Source organism: Rhinolophus hipposideros, assembly GCF_964194185.1.
Source record: "Rhinolophus hipposideros genome assembly, chromosome: 8".
Lineage (NCBI taxonomy): Eukaryota > Metazoa > Chordata > Mammalia > Chiroptera > Rhinolophidae > Rhinolophus > Rhinolophus hipposideros.
Genome location: NC_138054.1, coordinates 39,825,929 through 39,849,254, shown reverse-complemented (window position 1 = coordinate 39,849,254; position 23,326 = coordinate 39,825,929). Strand labels below are relative to the sequence as shown.

The 23,326-nt window shown below is 34.3% G+C and overlaps 1 protein-coding gene across 1 annotated transcript in view; it reads left to right on the top strand.

The window, feature by feature from the left end:
- The window catches only part of MSH4 (mutS homolog 4), a gene marked incomplete at its 5' end in the record, with an annotated part of 78,727 nt that overhangs the window by 2,891 nt on the left and 52,510 nt on the right, over positions 1-23,326 (top strand). The window contains 6 exons of the mRNA XM_081057962.1: positions 2,246-2,428; positions 10,948-11,108; positions 13,322-13,432; positions 16,144-16,259; positions 17,144-17,317; positions 21,236-21,408. Coding sequence (XP_080914088.1) covers positions 2,246-2,428; positions 10,948-11,108; positions 13,322-13,432; positions 16,144-16,259; positions 17,144-17,317; positions 21,236-21,408 — 918 coding nt within the window. The remainder of the gene's footprint in view (positions 1-2,245; positions 2,429-10,947; positions 11,109-13,321; positions 13,433-16,143; positions 16,260-17,143; positions 17,318-21,235; positions 21,409-23,326) is intronic.

Below are 23,326 nucleotides of genomic sequence, written 5' to 3'. Positions count from 1 at the left end.
TATGAATACTGTATTAGAGAGGCATAATACTGGAGGCAAGGACAACAATTAGGAAACTTGCAAAAGTCCTGAAGAATATAAGAGTTTAAAAATGGGCTAGTAGGAGTGGAGGTAGAAAGGAATTTTAGTGATATTAAAAAGAATTTCAAGACTTGGTCACTGATTGGCTGTTAGGATTGATGAAAGAGGAGTTAAATAAAATAAAATTAAAAAAAAAAAAAAGAATGACTCCTAAGTTTATGACTTGTGTGAAAGGGTACAAGATCGTATAGTTGACCACAACTGGTAGTAAAGAAAGAAATTTTGAGGGAAAGATAATGAGTTCACTTTTGGACATTTAAAAATTTTGGGATGGTATCTAATGGTTTACATCCCAGAAGTAGTTAGACATAGGGACCTAGAGCCACGCTGTGTGATAGAACTTTCTGTGGTGCTAGACATATTCTATATCAGTGCTGTCTGATATGGTAGCCATTAGCGACATGTGGCTTTTGAACATTTGAAATGTGACTAAGGAACTGAATTTTTAATTTTATGATTTAATGTGGCAAGTACCTACTATATTGAATAATGCAGGTATAGATCTAGGGAATGTTTTTTGCATTTTTTTTCTTTTTTATTAGTTTCAGGTGTACAAAACAAAGTAATAGACATTTACCTCCCTCACGAAGTGATAACCCCTCTCCCCCAATATCCTACCCCTCTGATATCATATATAGCTGTTATAATTCCATTGGTTCTATTCCCTATGCTGTACTCTACATCCTGTAAATATATGTATATATATATTAAATTATAGTTGACATTCAGTATTATTCAGCTTCAGGTGTACAGTGCAGTGGTCAGGCATCTACACCATCCATGAAGTGGTCTCATTAATAAGACAAGTGCCCGTCTGACACCCTACAAAATCTTTACATCATTGATTGCATTCCCCAAACTCTTTCATATCCCTGTGGCAATATTGTGGTTACCAATTTGTGCTTTTTAATCCCCTCACCTTCTCCCTCATCTCCACCCCCCTCCCACCTAGCAACCCTCAGTTTTTTCTCTATATCTCTGAGACTGATTCTGATTAGTTTGCTCATTTATTCTATTCTTTAGATTCCACATATAGTGAGATCATATGGTATTTGTCTTTCTCTGACTTATTTCACTTAGCATAATATTCTCTAGGTCCATCCATATCATTGCAAATGGTAGGTTTTTTGCATTTTGAAAGGGATGAAAAGTAAAAGAAGAATAATATTTTGTAATGTGAAAATTACATGAAATTCAGATTTCAGTATCCATAAATAAAGTTTTATTGAAATACAGCCATGCTCACTCATTTACATATTGTCTATGGCTGCTTCCTTGCTATAGGGTCAGAATTGAGTAACTGCAATAGACCCTATGGCCCACAAAGCCTAAAACATTTACCATCTGACCCCTTATTAAAATGTTTGATAACCTATGGTTTACAGTGTAAGAGAAAGAGTTAGGGCTATACATGAAGATGAGAGTTTTCAGGAAATAAATATTAATAGAAATCAAGTTAATAGATGAGATGCCCAGAGAAAATGTATAATGTTGGTTTGTGATAGATGTTGCAAAAAGTACGGGACTCTGGGAAGACAACAGTTAAGAGGCAGGCAGAGGAAAAAGTATTTAGCAAAGGAAACAAAGCAAGTGGTCTAAGGAGAACCAAGATAGAGTTGTATGGAAATCAAAGGAAATAGGAGTAAAGAACCCCATTATTTTTTTTAAAGAACTGTGTGACAAGACACTCTGCTAAGATGTTTTTGTACTTTCAAGTTTTATGGCAATCCTATAAAATAGGTAATAGCTCATAGCAATAGGTAAGTACCTAAATAAGGAACTGAATTCAAGTGAGTCTAAAACTTCCTTTGTACCATTTACATGGGAGAAGAGAATTTAGATGAAGAAGTCAACAGAGGAAAAGTGGTCCCCCAATTACAAAGTAAACATTTTGTGTATTTGAAGATTAGGAGGTAGTTTATAATTTTAGCAAGAGTAGCCTTAGTGAACTTTTAGAAGTAAAAACCATGTTAGCAAACTTTTCCTTATGTTTTAGTACAAGATTATCAATAATGTCATTTTTCATAATTTGTTATAATTTGCTATAAAAAATCATTAGCAGATGAAATTTTATAGAAAGTGAACATGGTATACATTATAGGGATTGATTCATCATTGCATAATTCTGAATCTTTAATAACAGATATTTAATTTTTCAAATTAGGTTCATACTTTGGGAACAAAAGATCTTATGCAGGAAACACATTTGCATCAAATTTGACTTTTGGTACAAGCTCATCTTCTGTACGAGATAGTAATCATCCTCAAACACTAAAAACTCCATTGTCTGCTGGAAATCCTCAGAGATTAGGTTGTAAAAGTTGGACACCACAAATGGGATATTCAGGTAAAATTAGTGGAATGTTGACCTAGATGACTTTTAAAACTTTAAAAGTTTTGTACATTATAAATTAGGTGGTTAAGTTTAGTCTGAAGTGATTTGTAATTGAGATGAATGACTGAAAGATGAATACATCAATTTATTCATATCCAAAATTTGAGACACGGTTAATAAGGCTACACAGTTTCTGGTAGTTTGTTGATAAATGAAGGTCTACATTATTTTAACCATTTTGCCAAAAAAGCTTAAGAAAGCAAAAGCTTTTCCTTTTATACATGTTTATTTAAATCTAAAAGTTGATCCTGATAATGCTATTGAGTAGTTTTTTAAATAATACTTAAATTTTAGCTTTTATCTAAATCTACTAGATTTTCTTGAGGGGAAAATGAGTGAAATAGGCCTTCATGTGTAAGCATTCTCTAAAGTACATACAGTGGAATTTCCTTGTTACAGAGTTTGTGAATGTATACGTTACAATTTGTTATTACAATTTGTCATTACAAATTGTTTTTCTAAGTGGTTCTACCAACTGCATTCTTACTAGCAGTGTATGACAATGCTTGTTGATCTACATCCTTTCCAACATTTGATATCGTCGGATTTCGTAATATTTACCAGTCTAACATTTGTAAAATACTACTGGTAGTCTGAGTTTGCATTTTCCTTGTTATTAATGAGGTTATCTTTTTGTATACTTTTGGGCCATATAGCTTTGATTTTTTGTAAATGGGCAAAAGACATAATAGTCATTATTTACGTCTTTTTCCCATTTTTCTTTAGGTTTATTTTTTCTGGATTTGTAGAAATTATATATTCTGAATACTATACCTTTTGATGATTATAAGTATTGTATATAGCTTCTCTAGGTTTGTAGCTTGTCTTCCTTTCTTTTTTGATGTCCTTTGATGTATAAAAATTCTTAATTTAACATCTTTTTAGTACATGTTTTGCATCTTAAAAATAATTTTTTTACGATTATATATATATATATATATTATACACACACACACAAACGGGGCTAAAAAATGTATACACATTTTAAAAAAGGAAAAAACTGTATTAAAATTAAGCTTTGAGCACCTCTTATAATTGCAGAACTCAAACAGGACTTGTATTCATCTTTTGTTATTGGTATATATTGAGAATTACAATTTTAATACAGTTTTTTTCCTTTTGAAATGTGTATATATTTTTTTGGCATCCTGTGCCTGTGTGTGTGTGTGTGTGTGTGAGTGTGTGTGTGTGTGTCTGTGTGTACACTATATATCAATTTCTTTAAGTCTGTATCACTACTGACTTTTCTGTAGAGATATGTTAAAATCTCCCATTGTGATTGGGGACTTATTTATTTCTCTTCTGGTTCTTTTAATTTTTTTGTTTTATATATTTTGAAGCTATTTTAGTAGGAGCATAAAAATTTAGCATTTTTATATCTTGTTATAAAATGACTTTCATCTCTAGATATGCTTTTTGCCTTAAAGTATATTTTGTTTGTTATTAATATAGCAACTTCTTTTCTGTTGGTTAGTGTTTATATAGTATATATTTTCTTTTTGTTTATTTATTTATTTTACTTCCAAACTTTTATATAGACAAATGGCCTCAAAGAAAAATTGGCTACTTTTTGCTGGGCTTACCTCTCTGGATTTTTGTATTTTTTTTTGGATGTGTGACCAGATATTTCTGAGTATCTATCTGCTTTTTAATTCTTTTTAAATTGGAAGTATCAGTGTGACCTCATAGTGTATTTTTTAACAGCTTTATTAAGATATAGTTGGCATACAATAAACTGCACATTTAAAGTTTATAATTCATCATATCCTGACACTTAAACACATGTATTTATCTTGAATTCTTTTAAGAACTTTTTTGTTTATTTGTATGTATTTTTGTTATGTTTGTATGATTTTTGCATATATGTTTTTATATTTGTATTTCATCTAGGAGTTTGTTGTTTTCACCAAGAGGATTGATTCAGTTAACTTTGTCCACCATTACCAGGAGTCAGAATTCTTCATTTTAATGGAATCAAATTTATCAATGTTTTCTTTTATGATTACTACTTTGTCTATATTATCTAGGAACTTCATCCCTGTCCTGTGTCAGACAAATATTCTCCTATATTTTCTTCCAAGAGTTTTAGAGTTTTGCATTACACATTTAAGTTTTTAACATAGAGATAATTTCTATTTCTTGAATAGCCTTCCTCCTTGACTTGGAATGCTACCTTTGTCATATATCATATATATGGTTCTGTTTCTACCTCTCTTTAAACTTCCATGAGTCATTATATCTGCCAATACCACACTGTCTGTAGCTTTATATTATATCTTGATATTTATGATGGCAGCCCTCCCACCCTATCCTTCACTAACTATCTCTTTCTTCTTCAGAAGAATCTTCTCTCCTCTTGGCCCTTTGCTCTTTCATATAAATTTTAAGCCAATTTAGCAAGTATCACTGAACAGCACATTGAAAAATTGATTGATGTTGCATTTGTACTGAATCAATAGATCCTTTTAGGGAGAATTGAAATATTGAGTTTTTTATCCACGAGCAGGGGATACCTCTCTACTTAGGTGTTAATATGTTTTTCCAAAAAGTTTTATAATTTTTTATATAAAGATTTTATATATGTTTGTTATATTTATTGCTACGTATCTTATAATTTTTGTGACGATTGTCGTCTTTTAAAAATTACATTTTCTAAGTATTTATGGTGATATATAGACATAAAATTGATTTTTATAGTCAACCAGTGTATTATTTTGCCAGGGCTGCTGTAACAAAATATTATAGACTTTGTGCCTTAATCAACAGAAATTTACTTTCTCATAGTTCTGGGGGCTAGAAGTCCAAGATCAAGATATCAGCAGATTGCTTTCATTCTGAGGCCTCTCTCTTTGGCTTGCAGATGGCTGTCTTCTTCTGGTCTCTTCACACGGTGCCTCTGTGCTTATGTGTGTCCTAATCTCCTTTTCTTTTAAGGACACCAGTCATATTTGATTAGGGCCCACTCTAATGACCTCATTTAACCTTATTTACCCCTTTAAAGGCCCTATCTTCAAATATAGTCCCATTCTGAACTCAGTCATGGTCCCATTGAACCTAAAGGTTAGGACTTCAATATATATATATATATTTTTAAAAGATTTTATTGGGGAAGGGGAACAGGACTTTATTGGAGAACAGTGTGTACTTCCAGGACTTTTTTCCAAGTCAACTTGTCCTTTCAATCTTAGTTGTGGAGCGTGCAGCTCAGCTCCAGTTGTCGTTGCTAGTTGCAGGGGGCACAGCCCACCATCCTTTACGGGACTCCAGGAATTGAACTGGCAACCTTGTGGTTGAGAGCCCACTGGCCCATGTGGGAATCGAACAGGCAGCCTTCAGAGTTAGGAGCATGGAGCTCTAACCGCCTGAGCCACCGGGCCAGCCCCAGGACTTCAATATATTAATTTGGGGTGGGGGGAGGCACAGCTTAGCCCATAATAGCCATCTTGCTGTAGTCTTATTATTTCTGATAATTTTTAGCTCCCCATTGATGTTCAAGTTTAAATATCTTGACATAGTTTATGAGGGACTGCATGATATAGTTCTAGTCAGCCTTTCCAGCATCACCTCATACTATTTTCTCTCTTGTATTTTACGTTTTAAGCATTATGAACTTTTTTTCTATACCTTGAACATGGTGTTCTCTCTTTTGTATATACTATTTCCTTTGCTCAGAGAACTCTCTCTTCCCCTTTTCATATAGTCAACTCTTATTTCTCAAGTCTAAGCTTAGGTGTTACTCCTTTCAGAAAGCCTCTGTGATACTGTAAGTCTGGGTTAAGTCTCCTTGCTATATGGTCCCATTTCAATTTGTTTTTTACTAATAATATTGCTATTTTAATTGTCTGTCTTCTCTGCTGGACTATACACTCCATGAAGGCAGAGACTGTAGCATTCTGGATCCAATCTGAAGGTAGAATCATACAGTGACTTAAACAGGGGGGATTTAATATAAAGAATTATTAAATTATGATAAAAAAGTTACTATAGTATATAAGAAAACTGTAAGGCACTCGAGGGCTGAGGGGAGTCCCAAGATATCATACATAGGCCCCTCCAGGACCCGTCTCCAAGGCTGGGGTACAGATCTCATTGGAGAAAGTGAAGGTGAACCTACTGAATGGCAGAGTCTGCAGATTTGCCAGGCCAGAGCTGGTTCACTGTACAGGGCAAACAGGAAGCAGGCAGCGTAGGTGAACTATAGCTGGTGGCTGGCATGTGGATGTACAGTGGAAATGGGCTCCAGTATGGGTGGGAGGCCAGGCATACAGTCTCCTTGTTGGGAAAGTGGTGGCATCAAGAGGACTATGGGAGACAAACTTGAGGAGAGGGTGAAGGAATAGAAAGAGTGGGCTGGAATGCAGGATATCTGTATCGAGACGGCTATGGGAGGGTTATTACCATGTCACACTGAGGTTGTGAGATCACCAAGGGACAGCACATTCTGGGTGTGTGGCTTGGACGTATCACCACCAGATGTCCTCATACCTACACTGCTGACCTACCATGCTGCAGTGGAAACTGCAAGAGTCCCCCTGGTGCTCTCCACTGAGAAAGGTTATCATTATGCACACTTGAAAGCAGAAATGCTTATAGGAATTCTGTCCCTTATTGCTGAGCTTATATGGAAGGGGGAATTTGGAGCTGAGTGACAAATTCTTAACTGGCATAATTCCTGTGACCACTCAACTTCCATATGTATCCTTTTACACACATTTGGACTCCTTTACAACAAAATGACTATATTTCTGCCTAACATCTATCCTTATGAGTAAGGAAATTCTCACTGTGTCCCCAAATTAGAAGATTTATAGTCCCAATAGTTATTGTATATCATTTATCCCAAATTCAGTCATGGTCCCACTTAATATTCTGTTATCTAAAAACTAAATTGTAAAGTTACCATCCAGTAACTTTTGTACAAAATTTTTTAAAGTTGAAAAGAGAGAGAAGAAAATGTTTAGTTTATACAAATAAGCACATGGATGTAAAGCATAGAGAAAATATCCAAAGCAACTGAAGTTTTGGTTTTATATTTGTAATTGGTCATGAGGTTGTAGTTGATATCTATGGCTTCTTTCTTATACTACTCATTTCATAATTCCCTTATCCTCAGCAATAGAGGAGGGATGACCTAAACCTTCCTTCCCGAAGGGTCTGCGTCCTTAGTCATACTGCCTTTTTTAGGTTGTGTGGTTTTTCATTAACCTTTATTATCGGAAATATTAAGAGGTGCCTCAGAGAATGCCCTGCCTTCCGTACATAGTCCACTTTGCTTCCTTTGTGTATAGCAACATGATTTTCCCTTGGTAATCAGGATTGACCACTCCGTTCATAGATACCACCCCACCTCTTTTTTTTTTTTTTTTTGCATATTGGTTCAGTAGTGTAAATAAGGAGCTCAAAATGGCCAGGTGGCAATGTCATCTTCCAAATCAGTGAAAGCATTGTTTTGTCACCTGGTGGAGCTAATATAACCTTGTGGAGACTAAGCTCTCCAAGCCAGCAAAGCTCAAAGTTTCTAGTATGGAAAACAAAAATTCTTAAGGTGGGTTAGTAGGTATGATAGTGAGAATAGCCACTCCCACTTCCACCCTTGATTCCTGGACCTGTGTATTCTGGCTATGAGGAATACAGCATTACATAATGATCTCTGATTCAAAATAGATATTTCATTCTCCAAGAAAGAACCCCATTCTTTCAGGGTGTTGTGTTCCAATTGGCACCATAACTGAGTCTTCAGTAAGCAGTTCTGCCTTTCTATTAAGCTAGACATTTCTAGGTGATGGGGTATATGGTAAGACCAGTTAATTCAATGGGCATGAGCCCATTGATGTATTTCCTTTGCTGTGAAATGAGTTCCTTGATCAGATACAATGCTATGTGGAATGCCGTGATGGTGAATAAGTCATTCTAAGAGTTCACAGATGGTGATGCTGGTTTAAGCATTGTGGGCAAATCTTATCTAGAATATGTATTTGTTCCAGTGAGGACAAATATTTTCCCCCTCCCTGATAGAAGAAATCCAGTGTAATGAACCTAAGGTAGGCTGTCTTCCTGGGGAGTGGTAGGCTGTCTTCCTGGGGAGTGTTGCTTTCTGGGGCATTTAATGTTGATCTCTGCTATTGGCTGATTAGGCACTCAGCAGTGTGGTTCACCAAGTCAGCTTTGGTAAGAGGAAGTTGCCAACATGACCACTTTATTCATGGGTCTATTGCAAAAGCACTGGGGTGGCTGGGAATGACCTCCACAGAGTGTACTTGACCTACTTGACCTCCACAGAGTGTATCATTTTGTTCACCTGGTTATTAAGAGTCTCCTTAGAGAGTATTCACATGAAATAATAAATATTTTCAAAGTTTATGCCCATTCTAAGAGATCCATCCACATACTTCTTCACCAGCTTTTCTTGTCACCATCTTCCAATCCTTTCCAAGTCCCTGATTGTTCAACTAGACCATTAGAAACTGCCTATGAATGAGTCTAAATCTGTACTTCTGGTCATCTTCATTCCAGACATGTGAACAACCAAATGTACTACTCAAAGTTCTGCCCAGATGAAAGATCAAAATGAATAAAACAATCCAAAAACTTAGAAGAAAACAGTAATGTATACCAAATATCTCAATAAAGGAGGAGTTTTCTTAGCAGAAAAGCAATGGGAAAATTTATAAAGGAAAATGCTATCTATACTAAAGTAGAAATCTTTGAGATATCAAAAAAAAATCAAGATTAGTAGCAACTATAAATTATTGTCATTGACTTATAAAATTCTCATAAAAACAGACTGAACACATTAAGACCTTGTAAAAATTATATTAAAAGGGTGTAAATATCTCAAAAGAAAATATAGAAAACAAATGGATATGTTAAAATTATGTTCATTTTTTATAACTAAAAAACCCCCACAAATTTTAGCACCAGTCTATTAAATTAGCCAATAATAATAATGCATTTCAGAAATCAGTTTTGGAAAGGATACAGTAAGTATTAAAACTTGGTGCAATTGTGAAAAGAAATTTAGCAATATATGTAAGATCCATAAAAAACAAAAATAATTGTTTACCTTTATTTGACTTCAACAGATCCACTTTAAGGAAATAATAAGAGACAGAAAAAAGCTTCATGCACAAGGAGGTCATTATACTACTATTTATAACAGAATAGCTAAATGTTCTTTTAGAAGTTTAAAGGATATGTCTTCTGAGTATTGAATTTCTATGGGAACTTGCTCAAAAGGTTCTGAGATCAAGACAGTAGATTTTTAAATGAATTTTTTAAATTAAGTTGGCTACTGACTAAGCATAAATGTATAATTTTGTAGACATACTAATAGAGAATAGAAAAGAAAGAAAGAATCTAGGTCAGGGTGGGAAAGGAGGGAAGAAAAGGGGTATATTGAAATGTTGACAAGGAAATAAATAATTTTATTTCTTCGAAAATAAAATTTTAGATATTTTTAGTCTGCTTTTTTAATCAATGAATAATGCTCTATATTTAAATAAATTCATGTGCTTTACAAATACTTTTGTATTACTGCATTCAATTCTTTTTTCTTCTTTTGAATATTTATAAAAGTTTATTTGAACCAAACTGATGACATATACATGGGAGCAAGATCTCAAGTGTTCCTCTGCATTTAATTCTTATAACAACTTTGTGTAAAAGGTTTTGTATACCCACTTTATAGATAAGAAGTGGTAGCTTTAGAAAGGTTAAACAACTTACCTGAATATCCACAGTTCGTAAGGCACAGATCTCAAAATCAGTCATAAATGTATGTAGTGGTTAAGAGCACCAGTTCTGGAGCCAGATTGCCTGAGCACAAATTCTGACTCTACCAGTTTCATCTATGCCTCAGTGTCCTTATAAGTAAATGGATAAAATAATGATGTCTATTTGATAGAATTGTTGTGACAATTAATGAGTTAATCGAAATAAAGAACTTAGAACATTCTTGGCACATCAATAAAATATCCAACATTGAACAGATATTTCATAATTGGAGTTTATATATAGCATAATGTTTTATAAAATGCATTCATATATGTAATTGCATTTGATCCTTTCAGCTAGCTCTTGAGTTATTACAGGGCAGTTACTGCATTATGTTTTGCGACTAATGATTATGAAATAATTTGCTCAAATTCATATAGCTTTTAAATGACAGAGTAAAATGAATAGGTTTTTCTGATCATAAATTCAGTGTTTCTTTTATGGCTGCATTTCAGTAAAATACAAAATAAGGCAGTGTATAAATTTATTAATTCTAGAAGTGAAGTTTTGACAAAATACTTTGAGAATTAACATTTTCATTTTGTCTGGGTATGAAAAGTTATTTTTTGATGAGTAAAAGAAAGTTATTTCGTTGGGTATTAATAGCCACATCCTAGACATAATGTCTTGAGATCTTATGAGAAAAAAAAATAGAAACGATCAATGCTTATACTTTTTTTTTTTTTTTTTTTTATCAGCTACATCCTCATCTGCAGTTTCTATACACTCCCCATCAGCTATTGTAGCTGTTGTAGAAGGGAGAGGACTTGCCAGAGGGGAAATAGGAATGGCAAGTATTGATTTAAAAAGCCCACAAATTATATTATCTCAGTTTGCAGACAACACAACATATGCAAAGGTAAGTATTTATAATCCTAGATAATGGGTGATCGAGTGGGCAGTATTCAGATTTTCAAGATAGTACTTTCCTAGTTAACTTTTTGGTAGAATACAGGTTACTCAATATTGTACTAATGTTAGTCTGAATTAAGATAAAATTGTTTTACATCTGATACTAATTTTTTGAGTATATTTAGTCCTAAAAATAGTATTTTGCTGTTATCTAAACATTCCAAATTAATATGAGTTTCTAAAATTAATATCTTTTTTTTTTTTTTTTTTTTTTTTTAAAGATTTTATTGGGGAAGGGGAACAGGACTTTATTGGGGAACAGTGTGTACTTCCAGGACTTTTTTTTTTTTTCCCAAGTCAAGTTGTTGTCCTTTCAGTCTTAGTTGTGGAAGGCGCAGCTCAGCTTCAGGTCCAGTTGCCCTTGCTAGTTGCAGGGGTAAAATTAATATCTTAATAAATTCTGGACTCATTCCAAAGATACTACGTGTAATAATGCTGTCTTCAAAGTGTTATTTCTACTGAACTGTATTTGAATTTTATTTTTGAGAGTTAAGGGAAACTGGTCTCTTAGCTCAGTCATAATTTAGTCTCTTCTTGCCTTTACTTCCCATTACTCATTAATTTGGACCACTGGTCTAATGTCACAGGAATTTGTTTGACTTAACAGGTAGAAGCAGTCTACTCCTACTCTATATATTCTAAAAAGTAATTTGACTCAATTATTATTATTAAAAAAAGATGGTATATTTTTAGCGTTTTCAAATTTCTTTCTCTAATTCTCCTTTGTGGTTCCCCAGTATATAAGCTTCCTTCTCCACCTAATAATTAAAATTTTAATATACCTAACAACCTAAATGACATTAATACTGTATACTACCTTCATCTCTTGAGCATTTCACATTTTTATACAATTGAAAAAGAATAGGAAAAACGTTTTTATAAAACAGGAATATTTAGTACCCTAAAGTACGTTCTAAATACAAGTTTTAATCTAAAGGACTATTAATACATATAATCAAAATGATAGGGAATCCAGTTATTTGATTTGGCACCCTTGATCTACTTTAAATAAAAGGAAAAAATGTTTTAAGTAATAAGGAGGTTTCTTAGAGTATACAGGAGTATGCAGGAATGTTAGACAAACTGATTAAGAGTTTCTGTGTCTAGAGTAGTTCTAAGAAATATACCTTATATTATGAAAAGGATAAGTCAGAAAACAGATGTTTCTCATCTTTGATTTTTTTTTTTTTACTTTTCAACTTCTAAGCTGTATCAGTGTGGTCATATTGATTTTATCACCATGGTTATGCTACTGAATGTTTTTTTTTCTTTTTCCCCCTTTATTATTTCTCTTTCTATTTCTTTTTTTGTTGACTTTTTTTTGGTTTGGGTAATTTTTATTTTATTTTACATTTTTTTCTTATACATATTCCAGAGTATATTGAATTAAGAGAACCTCAGGGTGATCTGTCTACACATTTAGTGGCACAACTAGGGACAGGAAGACATGTAAAACTGGCAATTGGAGGAAAAATCACTTCAAGAGTGAACTGAGGTCCTTGGTTGCTAATAGAATGTCCCTTGGCTTTCAAACTTTAAGTCTTTGTCAGTATACAAAAACCAATTGTACAAAATCCCTGTGAGGAGAAACAGTAGCAACAGGATAGACTGAGTTATAGGCATATGCCAATCTAGATGGTGGGGGCTAGCCAGTCTGAAGGGAGCAGGGCTAGCGGGAGGCTAGAAAATTAGGACTCTAGAATAGAAGAGTCACCTGGGAAAGTCAAATGGTTAGTACACTACTCAAAAATCTTTGTTTTCCAAACCAGTTACTAAGATGCTTTACTCAAAAATTGAATTTTTTTCATAGCAATGGACAAAATACTGAATAGAAGAATTGTTTTAAAAAAAAAAATCTTAATTTAGGAATACATATTTGATAAATTCAAATTAATTTTTTGGACTTAGAGCTGTTACAAACTGTGAGTAAAATATAGCCTATGTTTATGAAATATTTTATATTTGTGATTACAAATATAAAATATTTGTTTAATATACAACCATTATAAATATATTTTAATTGAAATATATAATTAGGACAGTTGTAATTTTGTATCTCTATGAATTATTTGTAAGTACTTCTCTCAGAAAAATATGAAACTTTTGTTTTAGAGACTCCTAAGCTTACATTTAGGAAATTGATTATTCAAATGATTTTAGGTGATCACAAAACTCAAAATTTTATCACCTTTGGAAATAATAATGTCAAATACTGCTTGTGTTGTGGGGAATTCAACCAAGTTGTTTACTCTGATCACAGAAAATTTCAAGGTAAGTGATTTTATTCTCAACAGTAACATTTTAGATTTTCTTTAAAATCCTTTTTTGTAATATTCTAAAGAATATTACTTTGAGGAACTTTATATATGTAGTACCCTAAAACACACACTTAATACAAGTTCTAATCTAAAGGACTATTAATACATATAATCAAAATGACAGGGAATCCAGTTATTTGATTTGGCACCCTTGATTTACTTTAAATGAGAGGAAAAAAGTTTTAGGTAATAGGAGGTTTATTGGAGTGTATAGGAGGCAGACCCTCAGAGAAAGCATGGATTTCCTTAGGTGTAGCTTTCTGGAAACTAGTTATTATGCTGGCAGACTAGCTGAAATTGAAGTTCTTATTCTTCTAAGGTGATAGCCGCTATCAACAAATACATGTCCTTTAGAGAATTTGATCTACATTACCAATTGTTTCAGCTTCCTCTGGTAGTATGTACTGCCTCATAATTACTACTACTTTAGTCCATCTGTGGGACTCTGACTGGTAGGTAGTGTTCTGGAACCTTATGTACTTCACCTCAGTAAGGGCCTTTTCACCATGTAGTTTATCTCTTCCCTCTAGCAAATCACTCTGGTGAGATGGGGGCTGTTGTTCTAAACCAAGTAGGCAGCATTGCGGTTGGAATAATTCCTGATGGGGGGCAAATTATTTTCACAATATACTGTATTTTGTTGTTTGCAGACTATAACACTTTTGCAACCAAGTTGAGGTTTAGGGTCCAATGAGTTCTTTATTGTTCTTAATATACAGCATCTACAGTCATGTAAGATTTGTTGTGGTGCTCTGAGAAATCCTGTGTAGCTCGGCGGTCTTTGACTCATTGCCAGAAAATAGTCCCTCTTGTAAAGCTGTTGTCTCTATTAGGCAAGTCTCTTTATCTGTTGTTTCTTTCCTTCATTATTTCTAACTTGTTTCATCACCCTATTGATGTATACCTCTCTAACTTCTGTTATTTTGTTCTGATTAAACATTCTAAATTTTTGGTTGCAAATAACAGAAATTCAAATGAAACAAGCTTAAGTAAAAAAGGAAATTTATTGGCTTATGTAAATGGTTGGATAGATGCTGTCCCTATTCTCATCCCCACCACCATCTGTTTTTTCTACTGCCAGTAGGTTACCTTTGTGAGGTTTAAGATGATGATTGCTGATGGTTCCAGGCTAATGTCATCTTAGCTAACCCAACTCAGAGAAAACAGATCTTCTTTCTTCGTATATGAATTCCAGGGAAGGACCCTGACTGGTTCTGCTTTGTTCATGTTCCCACGTGTTAGGCTAATTAATCACTATTTCTGTGGATAGAGACACTATGATTGATTAACTCCAGATCGTGTGGTTTTGGCTGTGGGGTACAGAGTACTGTAATTGACAGTCTTAACAGAACCATGTAGAATGTGGGATAGATGCGTCCTCCAAAGGCAAAAACAACGTATATTCACTACACTTGAGACGTAAGGCAGTATTAGTATAATGCTTATGAATAGAGGAGTTGGACTGTTCTGGTTGTAAATCCTGATTCTCAGTGACCTTGTGCAAGTGACCTGTGTGATCTTATAACTGAGACCTTGTGATTCTCAGTCACTTGTGCAGTGACCTTACCTTACTTAACCTCTTTGAGCTTATTTTTTTCATTGGTAAAATAGGGACCTTAGTAGCATCTATCTCATAGAGAATTGATATTTTATGGAGGGCAATCATAAATGACATCATCAGAAAGGTTACCTGTAGGCAAGATCCTGAACAGAGTGAAGGAGCAAGCCATGGAAGTATTTGGGGTAAAAGTATTATAAGCAGAGGGGAAAAAAATCAATATTATTATTGTCATTACTACCACACTTGCCATAAAAAGACCATCATTAAATCAGAAGCAATATGAAGTGAAAGGAACATGGACTATGTAAGTCAAAGATTCTAAATTCAAATCTCAGCTCTGGCACGTATCAACTGTATGATATTATAAAGGTAACTTGACTTCTCAGAATTTTACTTATAGGGAAATTGTAGTTAATAAGATTTACATCACAGTGTTATTGTGAAGATTAAATGACATAACTGTTAAAACAATCTTGGCACATAACAAATTAACTGCCTGCTTATGATTTTTTCAATCTTAACAGCTTTATCACAGTCCTTTCTTACCTATTACTTTTATTTAAAGTAGTTATACCTTTTATTCTACAACTTCATGCTTTTCTCTCTTTAAAAAAATTCCATTATTGCCTTTTCTTTAAGTAAATTCACTTCATGTAGATATCACTTCATAGATTTGAGAGGTGGAATTGATGTTTTCATCTTCCTCAACTAACACATTATAAAGATCTACTCTTTCTCAATTATGATGAGTGTGTAAGGCTGATTGTAAAACCTGTGTGTTGCTGTAGAATAAAATTACTAGAAGGCAGAGACTCTTATGTTTATTTCTTTCATTGTTTCTAACATATTCAGTTAAATTTTATGTGAACATGCTCTCATAAGAACTACAGACTCCTATAATTCACTTAACAAGACATTCATTCTTTTTTTGTAAATAACTATGAAAACTTTTTATTAAATTCTGGGAAACATTAAAAAATAAACTTTATGTAATTAACTTTATGTAATATTTAAGCCCCATGTACAGACATGTATTTAAGAAAGTAGTTTTGGGCAAGTGCATGGAACTTAAAATTTATTTTGAAATTTAAACTTTTTTTTAGTCCGTTAATTTCACTACTGTCCAAAGGAAATACTTCAATGAAACAAAAGGATTAGAGTACATTGAACAATTATGCATAGCAGAATTCAGCACTGTCCTAATGGAGGTTCAGTCCAAGTAAGTTATGACTTAAGAGAAGTAATAAATGTTTAGTGTGAGTTCCACGAGGGCCAGGTCTTTTCTCTATTTTGTTCGCTATATTCCTGCCTCCTAGAAAAGTGCCTGGCTCATGATACAACTGAGTAATTATTGAAATAGTAATATAGTTAACTAAAATTCACAGGTGAGGTGTATCTTGCTAACTTAATTTATATAGAATTTCTCCAAATTAGTCATAATCTATTGCCCTAGTGATTGCTGCTCACTTTACTTTGGAGAGAAAAGCTCAAGTAGCTACAGTAAACTAGAAATGTCGGGGCACAGATGTGAAATAGTTAAAGCTGTGTTCCTGTTACTTCATACCTTTACTCCTAAAGATGCATGAGACAGGGAAGGATATTTTTGAAACAGATATTTCTTACAACGGGCTAAATAGATGCTTTCTTTGAGCCAGGTTGGGTCCCTTGTTTACTCAGTTCATCATAATGACTACTCTCATGGCAATTGTAATGGACTTGCCTATATACTGGGACCTCCTGACTCCACCCTGAAAGCTCACGCTCTTTCAACAATATTTGAGTACTTAGACTGGTACATCAAAAATTGACACAAATTACCATTAAATGTTGACTTCTAACACATGATTTATTGGAATCTACTATCCCTTAAGCATCATACTTCAGAAAATTGTCTATTTTCATCAACTTTTATGTTTTAGAGGTAATTTACATCATTTTCAAAAATCAGGAACACTCAATATACTTTATTTCCTTTGAATTTAAGCAGAGCTATGCAAACATTTATAATTTTCCTAATATTAAGGTGAAATACATGTTTCCTTTTATAGTAATAATTTTTTTATTCTAAAGATTTATAGTGATACATCATTGGTCACCTTGCAGGTATTACTGCCTTGCAGCTGTTGCAGCTTTATTAAAATATGTTGAATTTATTCAAAATTCAGTTTATGCACCAAAATCGCTGAAGATTTGTTTCCAGGGTAGTGAACAGACAGCCATGATAGATTCATCATCAGCCCAAAACCTTGAATTACTAATTAATAATCAAGACTGTAGGTAAGATCACCCATTTTTTTCCCTTACAAAATGTACCAGTGCATTTTATTATTTTTATGAGTAGTTGCTTTATACTTCTTTAAATTGTTTGATGGGGAATGAGTGAATAAATGCATTTCTAATCACTGTATCATTGTTGCTGAACTGTTCAGCTGCTTTGTAGTATAATTTGAAGTCAGGGAGTATGATACCTCTGGCCTTGTTCTTTTTTCTCAGGATTGCTTTGGCTATTTGGGGTCTTTTGTGATTCCATACAAATCTGATGATTTTTTTTTTCTATTTCTTTAAAAAATGCCATTACGATTTTGATGGAGATTGCACTAAATCTGTATATTGCTTTGGGTAATACGACCATGTCAACTATGTTGATTCTTCCAATCCATGAAAAAAATCCATGATTCTTTTCATTTCTTTGTGCTTCTTCAATTTCTTTTACTGTCTTAGTTGTCAGTGTATAGATCCTTCCCATCTTTTGTTAAGTTTATTCCTAGGTATTTTATTCTTCTTGTTGTGACTGCGAAAGGAATTGTTTTTTTCAGTTTATTTTTCTGAAATTTCATTGTTAGCATATAGGAGTGCAATGAATTTTTGTACATTGATTCTGTATCTTGCATCTTTACTGTATTTTTTATTGTTTCTTATAGTTTTTGACTTATAATAACATAGGGAAACCTAGAAAGTCAACGACAAAGCCTGATAATTACTACAAAAAATTTTGTACTTAGTTTTACTTTGTCACATTTCATAGGTCATCATTGTTTGTCATTATTAATGTCAAACATTGCTTGAGTCCCTGCTATAAATAAAGGATAGGATATCTGACTTTCAGGAGGTTGTATTACAGTTGCAAAGGAGAAATTGAGAAATCTTTACAGACTTAAAGAATATCAGGTTAAAAGATGGATATTCTACTCACTGAACTATTGGACTAGCTCTAATGCTTCTGAAGACTTGTCACCTGTTCAGTTCCTTGTTTCACCTGTTAATTTCTATAGCAAATGGCAGGTTGAGTATGCTCCTCAGTTCCTTTGTTCCTGCAGAAGCCAAATTCTCAAAAAGTAAAAAATGAATGAATGAATGAATAAATAAATAAATAAATAAATAGTGCCTGTGATGAGAGACTGCTGTGGGTAGTGGGCTGTGAGCTCTCCACAGCATTCTTTCACCACAGGCACTACTTTTAACATTCAACATGCACACAATCCCATTCTCAACCAGCCACTTTAGCTCAACAATTGCTTACCCAGCTCAAGGGGTTTAACCCATTTAACCTTCTCAGACATTCATTCTGGTTTTTATGTAGTATCTTTGTTCTAGTATTTACACTGTTTTGTATCTTTTCAATCAACTATCGAGTCATTCAACACCGACTTGTAGACCTCCTTCTTAATTAGCACCAGCTACGGCTTAAAGCAAAAAGAGAAGGGGGAGATCTAGAGAGCGGGTTGTAGGCTGATGGGGGCCTGAGGCCTCAGGACTGAAGCCTCGCCCCAACATCTCATCACAGAAAAAAATTAGATAACAAAAGAGTCTGTGAGACTGATCCTTTCAGGGACTTTACCTCACCTTTGTGCTTACACCTTATGTCTCCCTGTTTGGCACCAAAAGCTGGCTGGTTAGTCAATGACGGGTAAGATTCCTCAAGGGAGGAACAACCTAAGCCAGACACAGCCACATAGGGGCCATCAGGAGAACTCAACCCCAAAAAGATGGCTGGTTAGTCAGTGACGGGTAAAAATAACCTCAGCCAGACACAGCCACATAGGGGTGGTCTGGAGAACTTGACCCCAAAAGATGACTGGCTAGTCAAGGACGGGTAAGATTCCTCAAGGAAGGAACAACCTAAGACAGACACAGTCGCATAGGGGTCATCTAATTGGCCATATTCAATGATTTGAGTTTAACATCAGTTCTCCATCTATTATAAGTTTCAGCATAAGGTTCTGTTCCCTGGAGAGTTACATACAACAATTACTATTACATTCATGACTCTTTTATCAGACTAGGGTGATTTGGTTTAATTCTATTTTTCTGGTTTTATATATGAGACTCATAGGCCACTGTTTAAAGCAAAAAGAGAAGGGGGATATGTGGGGAGCGGGCTGTGAGCTGACAAAGGTCTTGCACCTGCAAGGTCATTCTCATGGGAAGCCTTGCCTCAGCAATCTTTCCAAGAAGAGCAAGATAACACTAATGCAGCCCCAGACATACAAACTTGCCAATGTACAGAATGGAATGCTCTACTGATACTTGTTCTGCTAATACTTACTTGTGTAGACTATTGTTCTAAGAAAGTATAAAACTGTGTGAATAATAAAAACTGCGCCACTGCTCTGCCATCTGTGGACGGTGGACCTCCCGATCCCAGCTTTCCTATTTCTGTCTTTTCTCAATCTCCTCACCCTTTCCCCCCAGGCAGAGCCCTCCTGGTCGCGTGGGCCATAACAGACTGCCGAGCCAGGACTTGATTTGAGTAGTTCCCTAAAAATTTGTTTAAATCAATATAGCAAAATTCTGGATCTCTGATGACTAAAACTTAAGAGTATTTCTTGTCTCCTGTCTTTTCTCAATCCAGATTCAATAATCAGAAAATCATTTTGACTCAACCTTCAGAGTATCTACCAATTCTGGATCACTTCTGACCATTTCCAAGGCTACAACATTAATCCATACTTTCATCATTTTAGCCTGGACTACTGTAGTATCCCCTAACTTGTCTCTCTGCGTTCTTCTTACCCTCCTAAAATTAGTCATTATCGACCTAATGACTAGAGTTTGATCCTTTTAAACCAGAAACCAGATCTTGCAACCCACCTGCTGACAACCTTTCAATGGCTCCCATCACATGTAGAATAGAATCCAGACTCTTTACCTTGGTCTACAGGGACTCCTGTGTCCTGGCCTCTATCAACTTCTCATTCATCTCCCTCCATTTTCACCCTTACTTGTAAAGTTCTTGATCTTCCAATCTTGATCTTCTTTCTCATTCTGGAGCCAGAAATTGCTGCTCTGCTACTTATTTGGAAACCTTGGGCAAGTTATTTAACTTATTTGTGCTTCAGTTCCTTCCATTGTAACATGTGCTTAATAATAGTATCTACCTCATATCATGGGTGTTGGAATTAAATAAGTTAATATATGTAAAGTGCTTAGAACAATGTCTGGTATGTACTAAGTGTTCAATATATGTTAGCTATTCTCACTATCATCATCACCCCCATCTCTTCATCATCTTTGCCTGGGCCTTCTTAACTGCCAAAAAGACAGACAGGTCTTTATCAACCAATCTAACAAAAGCAATCCACTTGGTCATTCTCTGTACATTCCTGTTTGTTTGTTTTTTTTTAACAGTTTCTGTACCTGAAATTATTTTCTTCCTTTCTCTTTCACTTATAATTCTCTAACTTCTTAAATTAGAACAAAGTGATTACATTAAATACTCATTTTTATCAATATAGAAGTTATTTTCCCCTTAAGATAAATTTGTTATTATTATTATTATTATTATTATGTTTTCATACTTTTTCACACAGGAAAAATTATATCCATATTATATCGATTATTGATATTTTGCTGTTATTGATAGAATAGCATGAACTAAAACATTTTGCATTCGTTTAAATATTGTAAATGATCTATGAAAAACATTGGTAAGTATAAGAAGATAGTGTTGATCCTTGTTAATCAAAGTGTGATCCATTGACTGACAGCATGCTTGGAAGCTTATTTAAAATATAGAATCTCAGGCCTCATCCTAAACCTACCGAATCAGAATATCCATGTGGTTTGTATGCACATTAAAGTTTGAGAATCACTACTGTAGATTGTAGGATTATTTAATTATGAAGTTAAATTGCAATTATCCTGAATTTTTCCTTTGTATACTTAGTGCAATTTTTCTTACTTGTGTTTTCAAAGGAATAATCACACTCTGTTTGGTGTTCTAAATTATACTAAGACACCTGGAGGGAGCAGAAGACTTCGTTCTAATATATTAGAGCCTCTAGTTGATACTGAAACCATTAACATGAGATTAGATTGTGTTCAAGAACTACTTCAAGATGAGGAACTCTTTTTCGGACTTCAGTCAGGTAAATGAATAGCATCTAATTTAATAAATACAAACTATTAGAAAAAAATACCTTGTCTTCTTTTAAGAACACCAGTCATATTAGATTAAGGCACACACCAATGTCTACATCTTGATTATATCTGCAAAGATCCAATTTCCAAATAAGGTCACATTCACAGGTACCGCAGTTTAGGACTTCAAAATATCTTATTGGGGGATGTAGTCCAACCCGTAACATGAGGTAAGAAGATTGCCCTTGGCACCTTTCTATTTCTTCACTGGCATGGCAGTGCAATTTTCTTCTTAAACCTATAGGTGGAAGGACAATTTATATGCATTGTTCTTAGTCCATTTTCTGGTTTCTAGCAGTTTTTTCTGTCTTCCATACCCCCATCCGCCAACCACCCCTCCTGGTGTTCCAGTAGTGTAAACTGAAGTGGTACATGACAATCTGGAAGGCATTTACAGCCTGAACAGTATTTCCTCAGTCCAATTCCAAATACCTTTTAATTAGTATAATTCCTTTTGAATTCTGGCATTATATTGACTGGGACTCTGCATTTCAAATGTTTTTTAATATATTCACTTCTACATATTCTAGTGTATTTAATGAGACTTTTGGAAAGGCACAGGAGGCCATTTTTGACTGGTAACCCTTTTCTTGTTGTTCAGAGCAATATCCTGTTGGTCTGTCTCTACCTGGCATTCTGTGTAATACATAAGTGCCAGGAATATTAAAAATTATTTCATCATATAATGTTAGTCAAGCACCAGCCATTTCTATGTTTTCTATATGTTGAAAACATAGATAAGTTTGTAATTTATCTTAGCATGTAAAAAGTAGGGGAGCATGAGCATAGAACAGGGTGGGAGGGTAATTTTTATAATTTATTAAAATATGAGAATCTGAACCTTTTTTTAAAAAAAAAAAGCCCAGTAATTTATTTATTGTAGTTGGCATTTTAAGGTATTAGGGATAAAAAGATGAGGAAGATGAAGCTATAAGTTTCTGTCCTCAATGATGTTACATTCGTGTTAGAGAAACAGAACTCTGAATATATGAAACAGTGTGGTAAATGCATTAATAGTTGAGTATTTATGGAAACACAGAGATGGGAGCTGGGATAAAGATATAATCCACGTGGTATTCACAAAGACAATATTTCAGTCTGTCTGAAGAGAATGAGTAGGATTTTGACAACAAGAGAATAATCCTAGAAGTGATATTCAAGACAAAGGGAACATGCCTGTGCAAGGTATGTTGATGCACACACGGGTAACAAAAATATTTTTTAGTTGTGGTGGCTGGGATAAAGATCAGGTGTAAGTGCCATTGGCTGTGAGGTTGAACAATCATTACTTTTTAGGGTACACTTGTTTTTCTGGGATGTTGGGAAAGGTAGAGTTAACATAAGCTTCTGCAGTTATACTAATAGAGTTTGTTGCATTTAAGGCATGACCAGTAGTTATTTATGACTGAAGCCTTGGGGAATGACAAGAAATGAACATTGAAACTAGCTTTTTTTATTTTTTCAATTTTAGAATGGTTTAATCTCCCAAAAGAATCCCATTCCTATTAGCAGTCACTCCCTCCCTTCTCACCAACCTTGTAGCCTTAAGGTATCCACGAATTTACTTTCTGTCCCTATAGATTCTGTCTTTGGATGCCTATTCTGGACATTACATATAACTCAAGTCATATGTATATGGCCTTTTGTGACAGGCTTCTTTCACTCAGCATAGTATTTTCAGAGTTTATCCATGTTGGAGCATGCACCTGTACTCCATTCTTTTTTTTCCAGTTTATAAGAGTTTATTTGTGTGGGGCTAGCTTTTGAAGGGCCTTTATGTAATACTAAGGAATTTGGATTTTATCCAACAGGAAATAGGGAGCTGACAATTCTAAACCAAGAGAGTAATATGATGAAATCCTTATT